This window comes from Crocodylus porosus, unplaced genomic scaffold (genome assembly GCF_001723895.1).
Source record: "Crocodylus porosus isolate Cpor-Errol unplaced genomic scaffold, CroPor_comp1, whole genome shotgun sequence".
In the NCBI taxonomy this organism is placed as follows: domain Eukaryota; kingdom Metazoa; phylum Chordata; order Crocodylia; family Crocodylidae; genus Crocodylus; species Crocodylus porosus.
The window spans coordinates 12,600,975-12,623,047 of NW_017728915.1; the positions used below are offsets into that span (position 1 = coordinate 12,600,975).

The window sequence follows — 22,073 nt, forward strand, 5'->3', positions numbered from 1 at the left end:
CCCTTGTACTCGGCCTTGGTGAGGCTGCAGCTGGAGTACTGCATCCAGTTTTGGGCTCCACAATTCAAAAAGGATGTGCAGAATCTCAAGAGAGTCGAGAGAAGAGCCACGCGCATGATCAGAGGTCAGGAAAACAGACCTTATGACAACAGACTGAGAGCCACGGGGCTCTTTAGCCTGGAAAAGCACAGGCTCGGGGTGACCTGATGGCCACGTATAAGTTTATCAGGGGTGACCACCAGGATCTGGGGAAACGTTTGTTCACCAGAGCACCCCGAGGGATGATGAGGTCAAACAGTCATAAACTAGTGCAGCACCATTTCAGGCTGGACATGAGGAAGACTTTCTTTACTGTCTGAGCTCCCAAGGTCTGGAATAGCCTGCCGTCGGAGGTGGTTCAAGCACCTACATTGAACACCTTCAAGAATAAATTGGATGCTTATCTTGCTGGGATCCTATGACCCCAGCTGACTTCCTGTCCTTCGGGCAGGGGGCTAGACTCGATCTTCTGAGGTATCTTCCGGTCCTAATGTGTATGAAATCTATGAAACCCAGGGAGAGCCGATGTGCCGGGGGACAGAATGGTGCTGAGGCCAGACACCATGTAGGCAGAGAGAAGGGGGGCCGTAGGAGACACTCAGCATAGAAGCATCACCACTAGCCTTCGGCCAAAGACCCTGAGGAACCGAGCGCCAAGAAAGTTCAGAACATCAACCTCGATAACACAGGTGACAACATCGCAGTTGGCATTAGGCGGGGTGTAGGGGAGGCAGAGCCCAACGAAGAAGGAACAACGAAAATGACCAAGGGAAGGCACCAGGGGAGGCAGGACCAAACATCATTCTCCCTATACAAACATAACCATCATCAAAGAGGTGGCAGGCAAGGCCCTTGGGCCAACCCAAAGTCACCCCAATAACCAGGCTGTTCTGACCGAGGAGCCATGATGAGGTTCGAGAAGAACCCAGAAGTTCAACACTCAGGGGAAAGACACAGGAGATTACATGGAGATATAAAATTTGACAGCAACATATTTACAAGTTTTCTTTTTTTTTTCATGAAAAGTGTGAATACTAAGGATATATTGTTTCTTTTATTTAAAATATAATTAGTTGCAATTTAAATCCAAATACTTGTCTTGTTATAGTAGTCAGTAAAAACTTGCAGTTTCAAGTCTATAATGTTCTGAAAATTGATGGTATTTATTCTGTATCTGTGTACTACAGTGGAATGCTTATGGATTCATGAACAGATTTCCAAAATCCATTAGAGAAAGGAGAAATTTACTTTTGTTTTTGTTTCATTATAATAACAACTAGAGTCACCAACCAAGTTCAAGACTGTACTGTAAAAGGAACTATACAAACACAGCGTCAAACAGTCAATAACCTGAAGTTCTTACCATCTAACTAGGTAAAACAGACATATTATGGGAAAGAGACAGAAGCATAGAGAAGTGTAAGATATTTGCTCGAAGTCCCATAGCAGGGCAACAGCAAAAACACAAAGAGAACTCAGTCTTCTGAGTCCCAGTCCACTGCCCCAGCTCCTAACCAAACGATGATTCCCATGTTCACTTCTGCATAGGATATGTGCAAAGCTATTAAAAGTAACAAAATTATTAACTTTTAACTTTTTCCTTGCTGTTTTCTAGGAAAATAAGTGCTCTCCTTTATATTTTACAGTCATTTTATTTTGGTCAAAAATGTTCAAGGTTTCATGTTATATTTTTTCATTTCATTCTAATGCCAATTTATTAACATAAATACCTTTGAACTGTTGCAGCTGATTCATTTATATAGCCAGTTCCCATTTCATTTTGTGTATGAAAATCTGCTCGTGTGCATTCTTGCCTTCTCCTGGTTGGGTTTTTTTTTGTTTCATGGGTTTTTTTGAGCATTTTTGGTCTAATAATATAATTATAGAAAAGCAGGGCTGGACGGGGCTTCAGAAAGTCATATAGTTCAACCCCTTGCTCAAGGCAAGATTATCTGTGGTTTTGTTATATACAGTTTTAAAATAGAATAAAATATATATAATTGAAATTGGACCCACTTGGTTTGATGAGAAGTTGTCTCATTAACTAAAGTAACGTTTCAGATTGTTCAAAAATGTTGAATATTTTAACTGTTTATACTTTGAATATGCTAGTTTATAATTGGCTAAAACAATTTTATAGGCATTGAGAATACAGCTCTTGGATAATGTGGCAAAGAACATAAAATGCTATTTAACTTGGAAACTATATAAAAACATTTTGTATTCTATTCTAGTAGATATCTGTCCATATAATATTCTATAACTGCAAACCATTTCATATATTTACTTTTACATTTAACTGAGTCATTCTTTTTGCTATGTTTTCACTATTTCTACTTCTATATTCAGGCCATGCTCACTACATACAACTTTTTGGTTGAGAATCAAATTATGTGTTACAACACACGTAATTATTTTAATCCACTAGCCTATTTTTTTTTAAAGCAGGACAAAGGCTACTTTTGTATATGCTTTGCAGTCAGTATCAGAATTGTCATTTTATAGTATGAGAACTGTTGTCACTTTGTAGTTAGTGCATCTCTGAACAGACAACTGATTTTAGGCTCTCCATGTTTCAGACTGAGAGATCAGGTGAGTAATCTCAGTTCTCTACGTTAAGAGGTTTTGTATGTGGAAAGAATGGTTTTGTCAGTTGTCTGTTACTGAAGTTTGGAGCTGTGGATTCCTCTGGAATATGCATCTGAATTCCTTTTCTAGTCCCACAAATGCTGCATGATGCCAACTTTTCTGACTTTGGAGCTCTAAATTAAGGCCAGTTCTTCTGCTCATCCCACAAACCCTTTCAAGTTCTTTAACCGCAGCCTGAGAAAGGCGCCTTGGTTTCAACAGCAGCAGACCAACATATGTTTACTTAATTCCTAAGACATGATGACAGTGGTCTTTATGCCACTAAAAGCTTTTCTCTTTATTATTTTCTGTTGAAGTTGATTTCTAAAAGTTCTTCGCATGCCACATATTTTATTGCAGTGTCTTCAGTGTGACCCATGAACAGCAATGGAAATTAAAGGAACAGCAACTGAAACTGCAGATTACTCAGCTTGAGACAGCTTTAAAGTCTGATTTAGCGGACAAGAATGAAATTCTTGACAGAATTAAAGTAGAAAGAGGTATCTGACCGTTCTTTTTTTTTAATGCCCAGTTACGTGATACATACCACAGAAGAGCTCAGCCTGTAAGTGGTGACTCCAGGATTCCACTGTAAAACCCTGATTGATCAATGTACTTCAAGCATGTCTAACCTGAAGTGGATACATAGTCCAAATAAAATTAGGTATATGCTTAAATGCCTGCTGGGTAGGGGTCTGTAGTCACTAGAATTTTACATTTCCATTAGTCTTTCAATTCAGGCCTAAATTTATTTTTCTCTTCATGGGCAGTTCCTCCATGGTCCCTCTTCTTTACTCATCTCTGTTACTTGCTATGTACTATACCAAAGTTCAAGTGATTCCTATACAGCTTGTTCTACATTTAGCTATCTATGGTTAGTAAATACTAATCTTAATTAACAGCTAACTAACAGTTATTTCCAATGTTTACACTATTTGGTTTCCAATCATATGATCCAATTTATCCCTTTCCTGTGGTACAAGACATTTTTTGAGCTTCTTAGTAAATATTAAAAACCACTTAATGCTCTTCTTGAAATTTTAGCAAATTTGTTCCAAAACCCAAGCCCAAGCCCGAACCAGAAAAAGCAAGATCATTTAAGTTAAGTACAGACAGTCAAAAAGTCGGAGGCTGTACTGATTCAGTCTTTGCAGGTTAGTCTAAGCTAACGAATAAGTAAATGCACAGACCTTCATTTTTGATTCAGAAAATGTAGCCATATTTCTGCAGTGGCTCAAGCCAGCAGCGAAGAGGCACTAAAGCACGGCTCTCTGGTTTGTAGCCAACACTGGGGGGACGGTATTTGCTTCCTCTTCCTGCTGTCCCCAAGGTCTCTGGGATTTGCAGTCCACAGTCACAGTAGCAAGACTCTGCAGGATTGCACATCACTTCCCCTTCCTGCTTCCAGGTGCATCTGGGATTTGTAGTGCAGTCACAGCCAGCACTAAGTAGGGTAGGGCAGCTCCATACTTGGGAAGTTTAATGCCCTTCCCTGGCCCCAGACCCTAGCAGAGGTTTGCCTGAGAGGGCCAGTGAGCCAGGCCTTACTGCTCCAGCTAGGAAGCAGGGGGTGGGGCCAGCCCTGCTCTCTGGAGCAGACAGTCCATCCCAGACATCCCAGTCCATGGCTGCAAAATGCTAGGATGCTGGGGGACTCTGATTTAACTTGAACCAGGAAGCGATCTGGGACAGAGGTTTCATAAATTGGTTTGACCCAAATCCGTTAAGTCTGATACTACATTCAGCCAGGTTCATCTGAAACGAGGAGCAAAATTAAAATTAGACTAACACCAATTCTTAAAACATGTCCAATCCTTCAAGACTATAATCTTAACTACTTATTCCCTGCCATGCTCAGCATTCTAAATTTAAAAAAGCTACCTGTAAAAATAGATAAGCTGTGCAACATGCCCTGAGGGTCAGCTGAAAAGATCCCAGCATTAAAAGAATATCATAGAGTATTTTATAGTAAGGAGAAGGATATACTCAACAGGGCATGTTGTGTTGTGGCCAATTGACTTACATTAAGCAGATGGGAATTTGAAAGGTATATTTGCATCTCTGTGACCTAGAAAATTAATTTCTTTTACAACAAATGGTAAGAGAATATATCAGTGGAGGATGAGATATTAAAAAAAAAAATCCTCATTCAGATAAGCCATATAAAATGATAAAGGATGATAGACTCATACTTCTATGTCTTAAAAACTCCTGATTTATGGAAAGATTTAGGTTTAATTTAGACCATTTATGACTTGTCTGTATTAAGAGTTGCATTATTGTAACCAAATCACTTTAAAATCAGTTGAGCTAATCCTGAAGATTTACTTCATCCTACTAAAGCAAAATTCCTCTTAATTTTTCACAATTGATTTATTTCAGCTATTGATTTATACCTTAGTTGATAATTTTGAAGTTAAGCTAGATGATTTAATGTTTTTACCATTCAAAATGAGTAAGGATCTTACAAGAAAATTATTGAAAATGCCTCTAGTCTGACAATTATGTTCAAGGTTTCTCTTTCTGGCAATATACTTTTATTTGCAAATGAAGTTTTTGATGCAATGATTTGATTTTTAATGAGGGTAAAAAGACTGAATAATTTATACATTAAAATCTCTATACCAGTTAGAGTGGTGCTGTACCACCACCATCACCTTAGCTAGCAAAAATAATATGAATCACTATGGATAGGGAATTAAAGAGGATATTTAAAAATATATTTATTATGCAGAAGTTAATTTAAAAAAGCAGTCATAATCTTTGGAGTTACATTAAATTAAATGTAATGTAATGTGTTCTGTTTGTTTTTAAAGACCAAAATGAGAAATTGACTCAAGAGAACAAAGAACTACATTTGCGTTATCTAGAGCATAAGGAACAACTAGACGAACTGAAAAATCGTATGAAGTTTTTCACCAAGGTGAACTTTTTATCCCTATTTCTGAACAAAAAAGCTTTATATTTTTTATGCATTGTGCAAGTACTCCTCTTAAAAGCAGAAGAATATAGAAGTATAACAAATTATTTATTCATGATACCAGAAAAAGTGTCATGTTTAGTGAAATGCACCATGTTATGCTGAATGTATCTCTCCATTATTCATTCACATCTTCTTACACACTTTTATTGACTATTTCTGTTTCAGGAGAATGATATCGATGTGTCAGAACTCAGTGAAGCCCTAATGCTTATAAAGGTAACTTACGAACATCGATCACATTTTCATATCTGCTGTACAACTTTTTAACTCTTATGTTATGACTCTTTTGTATCCTCTGAACAAGGCCTGGGTTTTGAGAGGAATCTAAATTGTGCATCTTTTAGTAGATAATGCATCTGGCTTGTACAAGGGCACATGTCATTTTCAGCTACAGAAAAGTAAAAGGGAAAAGAAAAGTTGGCAACATGAAATTTATTTGGGTTATGTACATATTTCCTTACAACATCAAAAGTGAGTTTAGTCAGATCAACAAAAAATTGCTATAAAGCTTCTTTTTGCTTACTTCAGTAAAAAGAGTTGCTTTCTCGTGTTGTTTTTCACATTTTCCCATTATAGTTCTGATCAAAAACAACTTTTTGTTTAGTAATTCTGAAAGGTATGCAAGCATATTTCAAACTAAAATATTAAGCTCTGAAAGCATAATAAAAAGATGCTCTCACTAGTGACTGCTCTTTCCTTATTTATGAAAGAACCAGAAAAACTCTTTTTTTTTTCTCTGGGACATAACTTGTAATTCAACAAGATTTGCAAAGAAGTGAAATAGAAGAAATGACTATAGAATAGAATAATTGAATATATTCTTCTCTCCTGCATTCAAGTAAATGCTGTTTTATTATTTTTAAGGAAAATATTCATAGTTTATGATGTATGCTATATCTTAGATTCCTAAAAATAAGGACAAAATAATTCCAGAATGAAATTCACTTATTTGAATTTTATTAGCAGAAAAAGCTCTACTATTTTACTACTATTAAAAATCCAAAAATGTGTGATAGAGATAGCATAGAAGGTTCCAATCTTGCAAGTATTGTGAACAGCAGGAACCAATGTATTCTTCATCAAAGAAAATTCCTCATGATTAATTTTATAAATCAAATTAAAAAATAATAAGATTTACCTGTTCTGGTCTTTAGCATTTAACTAGTATATAATTCAGCTGCCACAGTAAAGAAACACTTCCTCAAACAAGCCACATATGAAAACATATTCTAACCCTTGTCTATTCACTAATCTCCTAAATGGCCCCATGTGTATATCATGAATAAAAGAGGTGATAAAATAGACCAGTGTAGAACCTGTAGAAGAGTATGCCCTCAAGGCAGGCAAGAAATCCTCTTGTATGACATTAATATTAAAGAATAACTCAAGATCAAAACTACAATAAATAATGACATAATTAAAATTGTGAGACACTAATACAATGTTAAACTGAATATGTCAGCTCTCAGGAAATGTTCATTAATATGAATATTTTAGATCGTGGGTTGGCAACTTACAGCCCAAGGGCCATAACCTCCCTACAGTGCCACTGTATCTAACCTGAGGGTTTTGCCTACACCCAAATCTGTGCTGGGATTAAAAAGCAAAGATCTGTGCCAGAGCCAGGCCACTCCAGCTGTGCCCTTGCCACTATTGCTTCTTCCTCTGCCCCCAGCCAGTGGAGAGCTGTGCTGGAAGCTGCATCCATGCTTCTGTTGCTTCTTTCTCCCATTCCGTGCCTTCTGCATCCTTCCACCTCCTAGCTGTGGTGCAGGAAGCAGTACAGGTGCACTGATGCATTGGGTCAATATTGGATCAGCACCGATATAAAGAAAATGGACTGTATTGGAAATTGGCTTTTTTTGCCTGAAGCTGATAAATGCCCCAGGTATGTGTGCAGCCAGAGCGTGCATGGGGCCAGGAGCGCAGCCTGGCAGCTTGGAGGCCATTGTTGGGCTGGTAAAGTCTGTTGTGGGGGAAGGGGAGGAGGGAGGGAAGGGGCATGGGTGTGTCAGAGGCCTCTATGGTGAGGGAGGGAGTGGAGCTACCCAGCCGGGGTGCAGCACGGGACAGAGCCTCAGCTTGTCTGGAGAAAACAGGGGGGCAGCTCCTGCTGCTGTGTGCACCTTAGGAAGGCACAGGGGCTGTGTGCCCTGGATCTGCATGGGGCGGGCTGCCACTGAGGGCTGTAGCCAGAGCTGCTCTGGGCTTTTCCCAGTGGGGACTGGGCCAAGCTGCGCTCAGGGTGAGTGGGTGGGGGCTATGGTGGGGGCTACAACAAATTTTGGGATGACTGCACCAAGCCCTGTAGCCCCCTCCCAGCACTGCCACTGCCTGCCCCAAGTGCAGCCTGGCCCAGCCCCCACCGGAAAGAGTCCAGCACACCCCTAGCCCCAGCCTGCAGTGGCAGCCCACCCCACCCCATGCAGTGCCAGTGGCATCTGTGGGAGCTCCCCACTCATGGCTGCTGGGCCCCAGCTGCTGCATACCGGCCACCACCGGCACAGCCATGCCCCCCCAGCCACCAGAGGCACATGCTGTTCATGCATGCTCACTTTAAAATGAGCTAGCTTGGGTACCAGAAACAACCTGGTTGTGACAGCATATCTATGCATAGAGTTAGGGTATATTAACCATTACCAGATTTAGCTCAGGTATTGTTATGCTACAATGTGTTCTGCTTTGGAACAACAGCTTTACTCCTGGCATTTTTTTAAAAGTCAATAACTAAGTTAGTATTTTGGAATGTACATCATTGATTTGCAAAAATACTTGGTATCTAGCAGTCTTCATTAATTTTGTATGGCCTACATAGGCCTGGGTAGATTGGCCTTCTAAGAAATTGTCATTGGGATTTAGAGCCGCAGTGCCATGTTGAGGTCCATGTGAATGCTGTCCCATTCAAGTTTATAAGAACTCTATGAAGATATAGGATCCCATTTATATTTCATAGTTTGTTGAAATTATGACACATTTTTTTATGTTTCTGTTTTTCACCTTGGTTTCCAATTCGATCCATTAATTAATGGAAACTTTTCATATTGGCCAAAAGTCTTCAGTTATTTTGCATTACTTCCTCTCAGTTGTGTCTTATGGTTGGACTATATAAAACTTTCTGATACCATCACTATGCTGAATTTTTTAGTTATTTCAAAGAATATTAATGTTTTTGGAAAGAAAATCTATTATCTCATATATCTTACTGGTAAGTTCTGTAGGTATTTGTCAGTGGTGATAAGTGGATGAGTTAAGACTTGAGTTCTTTTAGTTGTTTGTTTAAAAATCATTTTGTAGGTGTCTGGTGGGAAATAGATTATGGTGTACGGTGCAATCCTAAAAAGTGCCAAGCTTTCCACATTTCTTTCTGTGGGTAGGGTGGCACTTAGAATATAGGGCCAATCCTGTGAAATTCTAAAACGAGACTGAATTTCCTGTGTAATGTCTTACTCTTGGCACTTTAACTTTGTAGAAATGCATGAAATTACACTGCCAAAATGTTCTCCAATATTTAAAAAAATATCACATTTATGTTATAGGCTCGTAAGCAACAGCAGGATGGAGACTTAACATTTTTAGAGAAAGTAGAAGATGACATCCATAGAGACTTGGAACGCTCTCTCCAGGAGCTTCAGGCAACACATGTGGAAACAGTGCAAGAACTTGAAAAAACACGGAATATGTTAATCATACAGCATAAAATTAACCGGGATTATCAGGTGCCAAACTCTGGTCACAATGGAAAATAATCAGATAGTGAATTTCTCTGTCCCCTGATCTGCCCTAGCTGTGCAGCGCCTGTCCCAGCCACAGCCCTACTCCCTCCCTCACTGCTGGGGCCTCAATCTGCTCCCTCCAGGCCACTTCCTTGCAACAGATTTAACAGCTGGACCCAGCTGTTCTTCACACTGCTGGGCTGCACTCCTAGCTGTTTGCATACTCCGCTGCGGCTGTGCTTGCACAGTGTATTTATTGGCCACAAGCAATAAAAACTGATTGCTGATAGTCAATATTCCTTATATGTGTGGTAATCTGATATGGGACCAGTGTATCAGTGCACCTCTAAAATGTATCTATTATAGTAGAATAACATCTAATACATTTGGTTACATCAATCACTACTACTATTTTAAGGTAAAGCTATGATATAGTAGGTGTGTCTCCATATGCTATTAATTCTGATTAGGCTTACTGTGCAGTAAAATATTGTCCAGTAAGCCTTCCCCAGTACAGGGCTACTACTGTCCTGCTCTACCCTCCTGCAGCAGCCAGGGGAAGCTCCCATCTCCCCTGGGTGCTAGCCCAAGAGCTGGCAAGAGGAACAGAGCCAGTCCCAAGGTACATGGGGCCAGGAGAGTCCTGCCAGCTTAGCATGGAGCTGCACCAGGGGATAGATAGGGGCTGGGACTCAGGCCCCATGTGCCTCCTGGAGCAGCCAGCTCTGTGCCCCACAGAGTTGCTCTGGGGAGTGGGCAGGTTCTGGGTTCCCAGTCCATACTGAGAGCTAGGACAGGGGGCAGAGAGCCCCCCAGTTCCAGCACTGATTGGCTCCTAAGAGAAACTGTGAGCAGAGCAGTGCCAGGGCTGGGCACTGATCCCTGTCCCCTGTGGTGCTCTGCTGCTTAGGCTGACCAGGAGCAAATTTGTTCTCGGTCAATGTCTACACAAATGCTTCTGTGCAGGTACCAGCTAACTGCACAGTAGTTTACTTTACTGTGCAGTAAATGCTCCACACATGTAGATGTTGATGCTTTACTGCACAGTAAGGTGTCTCATGTAGATGTGCTCAGTGTGTATGGATTATTTAATGTATTTCCCTTTTTTTTTAGGCCTTGTGCTTTGTTTAATTGTTTGATGGCTTCCTTTACTTGCTGGCCAAGTTAGTGGTCACATCTGCAAAGGTTCACACTGCAGTCACTCAGAAATAGCTTTGGGCCTTCAACTTAGCAACACCTATGCAGCTTAGCCTAGGCCCTTTGAAAACAGCCAAGGCTGGCAACAGCATAAGCCTTTTCAAAGACATCTCTCAGCTCTCCTCAGAGATCCACAGGGTAGGCAAAGTAAAATCAGGGTGCTACTCATACCACCTTGTACATACTCATTTCTGCAATGGGACTACAGATATTATGCTGGCTCTTCATTCAATTAATTTAATTCTGAAAACCACAAAGAAATGGGAAAAAAACATTTAACAACATTAAGGGAGCATACAAAAGTGCAGCTTCCTGCTGAAACTAAGAATACTTTGTAGAAAGCACTCTGAGTTGCAGCAATTCCACTGACCAAACAGAAATTCACTGTTGGTTCTGTGGGGAAGGGAATGTAGCTGCTGGCTGTGAGCCTGCAGTGTAGCTGGTTTTACCTAGCAACAGCCCCTCCTCCCTGTGAGACTGCAAAGTTTTCAGAATGGGAACAGTGAAAGGGAGTAGAGGAAGTTCATTTTAGGGGTTCCCCAGCTGGTGCTGGAAAATGAAGTGAGTGAATTAGAGGTCTCCCATGTTGTCACACAGGGAGGCCTCCAATACACCCGCCTCACCCTCCAGCAGGGGCTTAAAACCCCCCAGACTGCACTCCCTTTCCACCTCCCATTCTGAAAACAGCTTGAAATTTGGAGGCCATGCAGACAGCAGTTACAGAACGCACTTTGTTTTAAAATGTCTTCATCTGATCCCTCATGCAATGAGCGTTCAGATTTTCACTCAACCGGCCATTTTTTAATCTGGCTGGGCCATACACTTGTTTGGTCACAGCTATTAACTGCTTTCTGTGACCAGATTCAGTAGAAACTGTCACTTTTGTCTGCACCCTAACTGTAAAGAATAACTAGCTCATTATTGTTAATAAATGAGCCTGTTTCTTATCAGAATTTGAACTGAATAATTAGAAAATTGTTTGTTTTTGCGTAGCCTCAGTATTTACACATTGCTGAATTTACATTTCATTTTGTTAGCTGTTATTCTGTCCCTATATGGAAAAAAAGTTGTGGCAATTTTGAAAGGGTAATAAGTTGTTTATACCACTTTTTTTCTTACCAAATATTTTTTCAGGCTGAAGTTGAAGCAGTGACCCAGAAGATGGAAGGTCTACAACAAGATTATGATTCAAAACTGAAACAGTATGTCCATCTCCTTGATATCAGGGCTGCACGGATCCAAAAATTAGAGGGTATTTTTTAAACCTAGATTTTTATTCAGTTTTTTGTGTAGATAATTTACCAGAAGTACTTAGGAGCATTCATACATTTTAAAACTGTTGATATTATGCTAAAAATTATCATACTGATATTTCTGTTACTAAAATTAGTATTAAGATCACACCTTTAATTGGGTTCACTTCTTTACCCTGTTGACTTTAAACATAGATATACACAGTTGAATAAAATCCAGTCAATCAATAGATTTACAAAGTTTAAATAGCTCGAAATAACAACAGTAACCCAAAATATTTTGTAATGCACAAATTACAAATGGATAATATTTTATATTCAATATCTATTGTCATGAAATCATCCTCTAAAATGGGGCTGCCCAAATGGCAGCCACTGAGTTCCTACCAGCTGCTGCTCCCCACCCCACCCCTCATTGCTCCAATTGCAGCAATAGCTGGGGTCTCCTACCTCTCCCTTCAGTGGCTTCCACTTCCTGACCCTGCCCTCAGGGGCCAGTATGGCATGGAGAAGCATTTGGCTCAGGTCACCTGTGCAGTGTAGTAAAGCTGGGGCACCCACACATGGTGCAGTAGGGGACATTCAAATACAGTGCAGCAGAGGGAAGAAAACCAGTGCAACATGAGGCCTGGTGGGGCCAGTGGTTCATGCCTGTGTGACCAGTATGGCATGCAGTCCTGGTGGTCCAACCCATAGCCACATAGAATTTGAATGGCCCTGCTCTAAATCAAAACACATAAATCACTCCTTAGCATACCACTAACATACCATAGCATGTTAATAAATAACAATGAGTTTTAATCATCGCAGTCCATGAATAGTACTACTGAAAACAGTAGGCCAATTTGAAAAAAAACCAAACCCACACCCCTTCCAATTCTGTTAGAAAAAACAACAGCTGCATTATTTATTTATATTCACTACAAAAAATCCAATATTATGTTGCAGACTTTGGCAACACCACCTGTATCTCAAAGACCAATTTTTAAATGTATGTTTGCCTCATCAGAGAGGTGTAAAATAACAGAAATAACTATAAATAAGTAATTTAAACATCTGACTTGATCTAAATAAAAGCACTAATACACAAAGCCTGTCATTGTAACATAAATATGAAATTTTTTCCTCTCCTTTATTTATCTTTATGTTTACAAATTTAGATTTGGAGTAACTATTACAGGTTTCCCTCACTTTATGCGAGTTCTGTATGTGCGAATTTGCTCTTATGTAATGATCCTTTTTATACCAAAAATTCGTTATATGTGAGGTAAATTCGCTGTGATGCAATTGGTGTGGTGGAAACCCACAGTCAGCTGCTTTGTGCAGTGCATTATGGGAATGACACAGACCAAAATAAAGTCTCCTCTGTGAATCTGTGCTCCTCACTCATTGTCTGTGACACGTGTTTCTTTAGTTGCCATCCCCATTATGGTAAAATTCATGACCACCCTGTGCATGTGTGTACTGTTTGCTGTTGTTGGGTACCAAAATTGTTTTGTAAAAGTGGTAGAAATGGGTCTGGGGGTCGGTGCAGTCAAGGTTTTGGAGTGTGTTCCTATTTCTTACGTTGTAAAGTGGGTTCTCTTTATGCAAATTTGACTCATGCGCCCTTTTCCAGGAACACATGTACAGCATAAAATAAAGGAAACCTGTATTCCTCTATATGTTAATCTCTCCTTTTTCAAAATGAATGTTTATAATAATTCATAATTTTCTGCTAAATTGAACAAGTTCATATTTATTTTCCTTTCATTTAAAATCCAATATTGCAAATGGGAATTGAGAAGGAATTCTTAACAAATTCTGATGTAATAATATTCAATTTCATCTCAATCTCTAATATATATTATAAAACTTCATTCCATCTACTGAAAGATTATCACTCAGATATACACCTGCTTTTTATTTTTTTTCCTTTTCTTCCTCCTACCCCCAAGTAATCTTGCTTTTTTTTGTTATTTTCTTTACTTTATTTTCTTTATTTAATTCTATACATCAGCTCTGCAAAAATAGGTATCTTGCATTCTATGTACATCTGCTATGTTTTTAGTCTAGTGCTCCCTCTTTTAAAAAGTTTTTTTTTAAACTTTCTCTCATTGCTCTCTTGCAATGTATTATTAATCCATTAAAGCTCCTCGTTTACAGTTTACTTTATTTTATATATATCTATAACCAAATAACTGAAATACATGAATCATGATTCCACAAGGCAGTTTTACAGAGCAGGAGCACTGATTTAAAAAAAAAATTGCAGTTGTGTTCAGATGATAAATCATCTCTTTTTCTGTATGCAGTCATTAGTCAAGGTATATTGCAACAATTTGTCAATGCTGAAAATAAAATTTACACTTAACTCTATTTTCATATTGTCTGTTGTAGCCCAACTAAAGGATATTGCCTATGGTACCAAACAGTACAAGTTCAGATCAGAAATCTTGTCAGATGATCCAGTAGATGAATTTGATGAAACTGTCCACTTAGAAAGAGGAGAGAACCTCTTTGAAATTCACATTTGTAAAGTGATTTTTTCTACTGAAGCTGTGCAGGCATTTGGTGATCAAGAACCTGCAACGTTCTGTACCTATGCATTCTATGATTTTGAACTACATGCAACTCCAGTAGTGCGTGGTCTTAATCCATCCTATGGCTTCACTTCTCAGTATCTTTTGAGGATTGATGACTTCTTTTTGCAGTACCTACAGACAAGTACTGTAACTCTTGAGGTTCACCATGCCTGTGGCACAGATTACGAAACAGTTGCTGCCTGTCAGTTGACATTCCATGGAATCTTAGAAAATAATGGCAGGATTTATAGTACAGCAATGCTAATTGGTAAGTAATATATGAAAATGTATATCTGGTGCAGCTTTTAAAGTGATAACTATGATAGTACATACTTGTGCTCCATTGAATTAAGTTTTATAACTTTAAGAGGAGAATTATTCTAAATACAAAGTAAAAGTCACTTGGATATACGTGCATAGATCCCACTGATTTCATTGACCATCTTAGGCAAGCTCTGAAGGATGCAGTTTTTCCCATAATTATATAAAAACTAAGGCAGTGTATTATAGTGACAATGTAGAAGTATCTGACTATTGAGTATATTAGAGGATAAGTTTAAAGTAATATCAGAAAATACAGTGAAGTTCTTTCTGTCCTCCATATTAAACTTTGAAGTAAATACTACTTATGAATTAATATACTCCTATATATGTAAACCTATACTATTCTACTAAACAATGTAGTTTTACCTAGTTCTACAGTAATCTGGGCAAAAGAAACAACAGTAAATTAGTCTGTTATAGTTCATTCTTTTACACCTTTGTAAATAGTATATATTGAGTTCATCTACTTGTGCGCTTTACTGGAGTTGACCAATGAGCTCCACAGTAAAGCATCACCTTCTACATGTGTGCCAGTATTAGGATGTGGTAAACTAATTAACTCCATGATAGGATAGTACTGTCAGGGACAGTACTGTCTTATGGCAGAGTAATAAACTGAAATGAAACATGCATAGATGGTGACCAAGCAGGGGACAAGCTCCTAGCTACACAGCTCGTATGTTCCCCACCCTTGTGCCCCAGCCGGAGCCTCTGCCACCCAATGCTTCTCCCCACACCCCAGGGATGACCCCCCCAAGACTGCTGCTAGCCCAAGCCGGCTCCTTCCCAGATCAAAGTGCTATTATCCCAGGCTCATGTGTACACACTGTGCCTGGGAGGAGTTCATTCTGGCTCAAAGTACCCGGGAGTTTATCACATCACATTAACTGCATGTGTAGATGCGCCCATTAGATAGAAAAAATTATGTGACATTTTTGTTTCATTGTAATGAGACATTTTAAAAGCAAAAGTTTCCTTCATCCTCAAAGATTACTGTTGCTATTGAGTGAAATAATGGTTCCACTCATGTCAGTTACAGAACCCCCATTGAATTCAGCTGAGCTAACATGTCACCCATTTCACTTTGCTGTGTATCTTATGTTTTAATAATCAGTTTAATGCACCTGCAATACGTTGGGCAGGGCAAGCTTTGCTTTAACCAGTTTCAGGTAAGATATAATATACACTAGCTCTGTTGAAGTAAATAGGAGTTTTGCAAAGGGGTTATCTCTAAGGTGTCTAAGCTTTACCTTGGCAGGCAGAGTTCTTTGGGTAGATGTGGTATCTTTTATAAGGTCAACTGAAGAGTTGGAAAAAATGTTCTTTGCAAGTTTTCGGGCACAAATGCCCTTCTTCAGACATAGGGAGATTCTACTGATGTAGTGTGTTCTCCAAGGTAGAAAAGAAGCTAATTGGCAATATGCAGGTCTGTAAAAATGCAAATGAGTGGTAGTTTGGGAGACAATGGATAGAGATGGGAGGAAAGCATGTGTGAAGGAATGTAGCTGTTCAGTTGCAGGCAGGTTACCTGGTGTTATTAGATGGCAAGCAAGTTGTAAAGTGCCATAAATTCAATGTCTATATTTACGCCATGATTTTTTGTATCCAGTAGATTTATGAAGTGTAGTTTGCAGGCTCATCTACAAAAGGTGTTCTGTAACCCTTTGAAGATTAGAACTGAGAGATTGGGGAGAGAGTGAGTGTAAGCTTTACCTTTTTAGTTTTGCTTTCCCCGTTGTCCCAGAACATGTCATTTGTGCATTACTATGAGATGCTTTTTAAAAGCAGAATAAATCCTGCATTATATCAATGCTAAACAGCAGTATTAAATGGAGTGTCACGTGAAAAACAAGGACATGTTTCTTCTACTCTATTCAGCACTGGAGAAGTCTCACTGTGTCCAGCTTTGGGCCCCACACTTCAGAAAAGATGTGGACAGATTACAAAGAATCCAGCAGAGAGCAACAGAAGTGTTTAGAGGCCTAGGAAGCATGACTTACCAGAAATGGCTGAAAGAACTATGGTTATTTAGTCTAGAGAAGACAAGATTGAGGAGGGATTTTATAACAGTCTTCAAATATCTGAAAGACAATTATAGAGAGGATGAAAATGTACTGTGGCTAGAAGGGGACAGGTCTAGGAACGAGAGCCTCAGGCTGCAGCAGAGGCAATTTAAATTGAAGGTTAGGAAAAAGTTCCTGACTATGAAGGCAGTCATGTATTATCTCAGGCTACCTAGAGAATCTGTGCAATTGCCATCCCAGAAAGTTTTGAAGAATAGGTTAGACCAGGGGTAGGCAACGTTTTTTGGCCGGAGTACGGAAAAACACCACAGTGCCTACCTCGGAAGGTGCCGGAATGCCAGCATGGCAGAAAAACAAAATGGGGGCAAGGGGTTCGTGGCAAAATGCCCTGCTAGTGCTCCTTGCCCCTCACCCCATGGGTGCCAGGCATTGCCGACCCGTGGGTTAGACAGACGCTTGGCTAGGATGGTTTAATTGGGGATGATTTTGCCTGGAGCAGAGGGCTGGACTAGATGGCCTCATGATGTCCCTTCCAGGCCTCCTGATCCTGTGAGTAGTGCTTTATAGCAAACCTGAGGGTCTTAACTAAGTTAACAGCTTCCTTAATTATCAGTAGAGAAAGGAAGAAGTAGTTGTACTTCCTATCAGCAGATTGGAGATCACAAATTAAGTAATGAGCTATTGAAAAGATAAAGATGTTTTTACTTGTTCTTAATTTCATTTGTTAGTATTCGTATTTTAATAATCACAAGTATGAGCAGAGTTCTTGTTCACTGTATTTCACTCTACCTATTTTCTTACATAACTACACATATTGGACATTAAATGTTCAAAATGAGATTCCCCTCCCCCCCTTTTAAAGCAAATTCTATGACATTTTAGTACAGCTATTTTAACCATTTTCATTTTAATCTTTGAAAAAATATCCGATTTATCAACTATTATTTTATCAAAAAAGCAAGGTATTAATTCAGTTAATTCAAATACACATCATCAAATAAAAGACATTATTTCAATTGGCTTTACATTTTGCATATGAAACACAATTTGTATTCAGATTTTTTAAAAGAACATTATAATTAATAGAAATCTTAAAGATGTTTTGGATAAACTTTTTGAAAAAACAGGTCCTATATTCCTTATTTTTTCTATCAAACATATTCTTAACCATGGCAATATGTGTATTGGCATTTGGCCTTTCCAAGATGTTAAATGCCTGGTTTAATAGAAAATAGGTTGGTATTGCTGCTTTTTGTTAAAATTGCATAACATTTCCAATGTTTCAGTTGCTCATACCTTTGCCAGACTCTAACCTTTCCAGACTCTTTCTGTTCCAAGCAGATCTATTTTAGGCTTTAATTGTGTGATAATGCTATTTTGGACCTCGGCCTCATTTAACAAGATGCGGACAGTGAATGAGGCAGACATTTGACAAAGGTTGTTGTTTTGCTCTAGGCAGTGGACCTAAATCCAGGAGAGATGAGTTCTGTTCCTGTTCTGCCATAAACTACTGATATTATTTTGGCAAAGATATCATAAAGTATGTGCCCAAGAAGTAACTTTAATTCTGGCATTTTTTGACTTTTGGGTGTTAAATTTTACTGCCTTAATTTCTTTGTTTTAAAGTTATTTTTTATACTTATATTTTTCTTCAGGAATTGGAGGGGGCATCCAAAACTATGGCATTGTGGAATACTGGATAAGATTACGTGTTCCTATGGATCAGACTATTCGACTCTATAAAGAACGATCAAAAGCTCTAGGATACATAACATCCAATGTAAGGGAATGTAAACAAATGCCAGAGGTAAATTAACTTTTTTCTGAACTTGACATAGAATACACAGACTGAAGTGTTCAGTATTGCACTTTTTTTTAACGCAAGTATTTCCTTGCCATTGAAACTAAAAATGTTAACCAAAATGTACTGCTACTATTGCAGTATTTTCCAGTGAGTCCTAACTCAAGGTGGTGTTAATTTGAAGAATTTTCCTGGAAATAATGGGTTTTATATTTGATTATTTAAGAATGATATTGTACCAATGGTTGAACAAAACCATAAATCACTTTACAAATGGCTCTATTTTGATATTTTTGTAAGTTAACAGAAGAATGATGCTGAACATTTAAGTAATATAATCCTTTTTTGAACTAAACTTTTCATTTCTCTCTCTTTTTTTTTAACTAATTTTTTTTCTAGAAGAATTCTGTTACTATACACCAGGGGTGCTCAACCTCTGGCCCACAGGCCAAATGCAAGTGCCAAGGCACTTGACCCACAGGGCTCCCCATAGGTTGGGAAATTTGGCAGCAGGGGAGTGGTGGCCATTAATAAATTCCAAGACCTGCGCACCCAGTTCAGAGCCAAGCCAAGCCCCCTTTCCTCCACAAGGCTGGGTTGGGGCCAGGCCATGCTCCCTTTTCCTCACAGGGCTGGATTGGGGCTGGGTCACATGTCCATTCCCCCACAAAGGCCTGGGTTAGGGTTGAGCCACACCCCTCTCCCCAAAGGTCAAGCCATGCCCTGTTCAGCCTGCCAGCCAGATCACATCCTCCCCCAACACCCCACATGTCCAGATAAAGCTGTCTTCTCCCCCCTCTCCCCATGGAGCAGGGTTCAAACCAAGCTGCCCCCTACCCCTTCTGTGTAGCCGGAAGGTGCCTGCTTCACCAGCCCCTGACGCTGGATCAGAACCACCATCTGGCCTGTAGGGAAAAAGGTTGAGCACCACTGCTGTACTCTATCGCGACTATTGCTCATGTATCCTGCTTGTAAGCAGCAGTCATAAAAGAAAGGGAGTTCAGATGTCTTTGGCATTTGACTTAGGAAGCACTTTCTTTAAACTGTCTTAATGAGCCAGTTTATGCTATCAGTATAAACCAGTGAAAATTTGGAATAATTTCAGTGACTTCTGTGCAATTACTCCAGCTTTACACCAGTGTAATCTGAGAAGCAAATTTGGGTCATTATTTCTATGTTTAGATCAATAGAAGTACTTTTAGGTTGTTGCCGTCAGAAGTAGTTCAGCAATTTATACCATTGAATATTTAAATCTGGTTTTAAAGGAAATAAAAGTTATTTAAATTTAATCTATAGATTCTGGAAGTTGTTAAAAGTGAAAGTTAAAAGCTGCTACTAAGTCTTTTCTATTTTGGTTTATATTTATTTACTTTCTGCCATGTTAATGATCTAAACTCAGTCATTGTCATATAAGCATAATCTCAAATATCTACAAATCCAAACAAAACAGATAAAATGTATTTTGTGGGAAAAATAGGATGGGAACAGTGGCAACGTATAAGGGATGGGTGCGCAGGGGTTTATGTGCACCCCCTGAGAATGCTGGTGTACCCCCTATCAGGCCGCACTCCCTGTTTAGGCGACAGGCGGGTGGGATGACGGGAGTGTCAGTGGCCCCCCTGTGAGCACCGGCCAGGGAGCGGGGCTGCCAGCAAAAGCAGCTGCACCACTTCCAGAAGTGGCCGTGGGACTTCCAGAAGCAGCGTAGCGGCTTTTTGGTGAGTGAAACCGGCCACAGAGGGACCCTCAACCCCTGTTGCTGACAGGTGTCAGGAGGGGGCACATGCCTCCCCTGACTCAAGAGGCACCAGTTGTCCATGGATGGGAAGAGCATTAAAAAAAACCCAAAAAACTGAGAAACTGTCCATACACATAAATGAATCACTGCTGCTTTTACAAGCCTTTCATGGCAGAAACTATAATGTTGTAAGAAACAGCAACATTATATGAAGTTTCATAGAGTCTGCAGCTGCAGAACTAGCTGTAGCATTAGTTTAGAATCTACACTTTTACTTCTTTTAAAAAAATCTAGCTCTTATAGATTTGAAAGTACAGCAGTCCTGAAAACATGAACAAATTGCACACTTTCATAAAAAGTGTGTCTTTCCGTGTCTGTGAATAATCTGAGTATTAGCTCTAGTAGGTGTGAACTGCTCAATTCTATCAGCTGATAAATCTGAAACTGTCATATTTAGGTTTCATAATTATTATAAACTATTTCACAAAGATAATTTAACAAATGTATCCAGCTGGTATGTTTTGTCCCACCAAACTGCCACATCCAGATGTTAGACCTTCAGCCTCCAAGAAACTCTATAATGCAACTCTGCATTAACAATGCAATGTTTGTGACATATCTGCACAGCATACAGTAATACAAGGTCCTAATAATCATTTGTAATGAACGGAATTCCATTGATGATCTAGTACCATTGTTCCAGTACCAGTTAATGTGTGTAACTCTACTTAAAATTGAATTACTCTTGTTTTTATATTGAATTGCTTTTTGTTGACATGCTGAATCATGAAGTTTTAGAAGAAGCAAATAAACAAGCAGCAGATACAAAGAGGTTCATCCCCTCTTCTGCATCTTCAAAGTAATATTGAGCTAAATTTATTGTACAAATAAAGTTTTGACACATGAATTCAGTTAAACAGTAGTTTGGGTGTCATTCAAGCAAACAGCAGTTTGTTCTGTTTATATATCTCTTAAGCTATGCCAGCATAAGAATTTTAATGGTTTTAATTTAACATGTATTTTTTCAGTTAAAGCAGCCAGTACTCAGAACTGCCCAAGTCAGCGCTTCAGCAGATGGCAATTTAAATGAACTCCATATTACAATAAAATGTTGTAACAATCTACAGTCCCGAAAAAGTGACCTTCAGCCAAGTCCTTATGTTGTCTACAAGTTCTTTGACTTTGCAGACCATGATACTCCCATCATATGCAGCAGCAACAACCCACAGTTAGACAGTCACATGCAGTTCCCAGTGCCAATGAATGAGGATTTAGACCGATACCTTAAATCAGAGTCCTTGACCTTTTATGTGTTTGATGATGATGAAAAGGAAGAAAGTGTTTATATAGGGAAAGCCAGTGTGCCTCTTATTTCATTAGCACATGACAGATGCATCTCAGGTAAGAATTTATCTTCTGCAGAGAAAACAAACTGTTTACATGCTTTTCCATTATGTATTTTTTTTTTAAATGGTTGGCCTCATTTTAGTGGTATTTTAGTTTTACACCAGAGTAAATTCTATTGACAACTTATTATGAGGTTTTGCATTTCATTACCTCCAGAAACTGCCTGTTTAAATCAGGCTGAATATAAGGTTCAGATTTGTACATAAATCTTTCCTAAATGAAAAAGAGTTGTTATAATGTTTTTAACCTCCATATAAGTTTTAAAAAACTCCCAAAAAATCAAGGATAAACTGTAACTAAGCCTACTCACACTAACGACAACATATGTACTCTCTTTTCCTGTATTCAGCTCACAGTTCTGTTTGTGACATGAGTGTCATTTGATAAATAAGCCATAGGTCT

The 22,073-nt window shown here is 39.1% G+C and overlaps 1 protein-coding gene across 1 annotated transcript in view; it reads left to right on the forward strand.

Annotated features, from left to right (window-relative positions):
* Positions 1 to 22,073, forward strand: part of RPGRIP1L (RPGRIP1 like) — a 138,651-nt gene that overhangs the window by 48,817 nt on the left and 67,761 nt on the right. The window contains exons 9-16 of the mRNA XM_019535713.1: positions 3,028 to 3,167; positions 5,484 to 5,590; positions 5,816 to 5,866; positions 9,187 to 9,366; positions 11,695 to 11,812; positions 14,193 to 14,645; positions 18,381 to 18,532; positions 21,293 to 21,665. Coding sequence (XP_019391258.1) covers positions 3,028 to 3,167; positions 5,484 to 5,590; positions 5,816 to 5,866; positions 9,187 to 9,366; positions 11,695 to 11,812; positions 14,193 to 14,645; positions 18,381 to 18,532; positions 21,293 to 21,665 — 1,574 coding nt within the window. The remainder of the gene's footprint in view (positions 1 to 3,027; positions 3,168 to 5,483; positions 5,591 to 5,815; positions 5,867 to 9,186; positions 9,367 to 11,694; positions 11,813 to 14,192; positions 14,646 to 18,380; positions 18,533 to 21,292; positions 21,666 to 22,073) is intronic.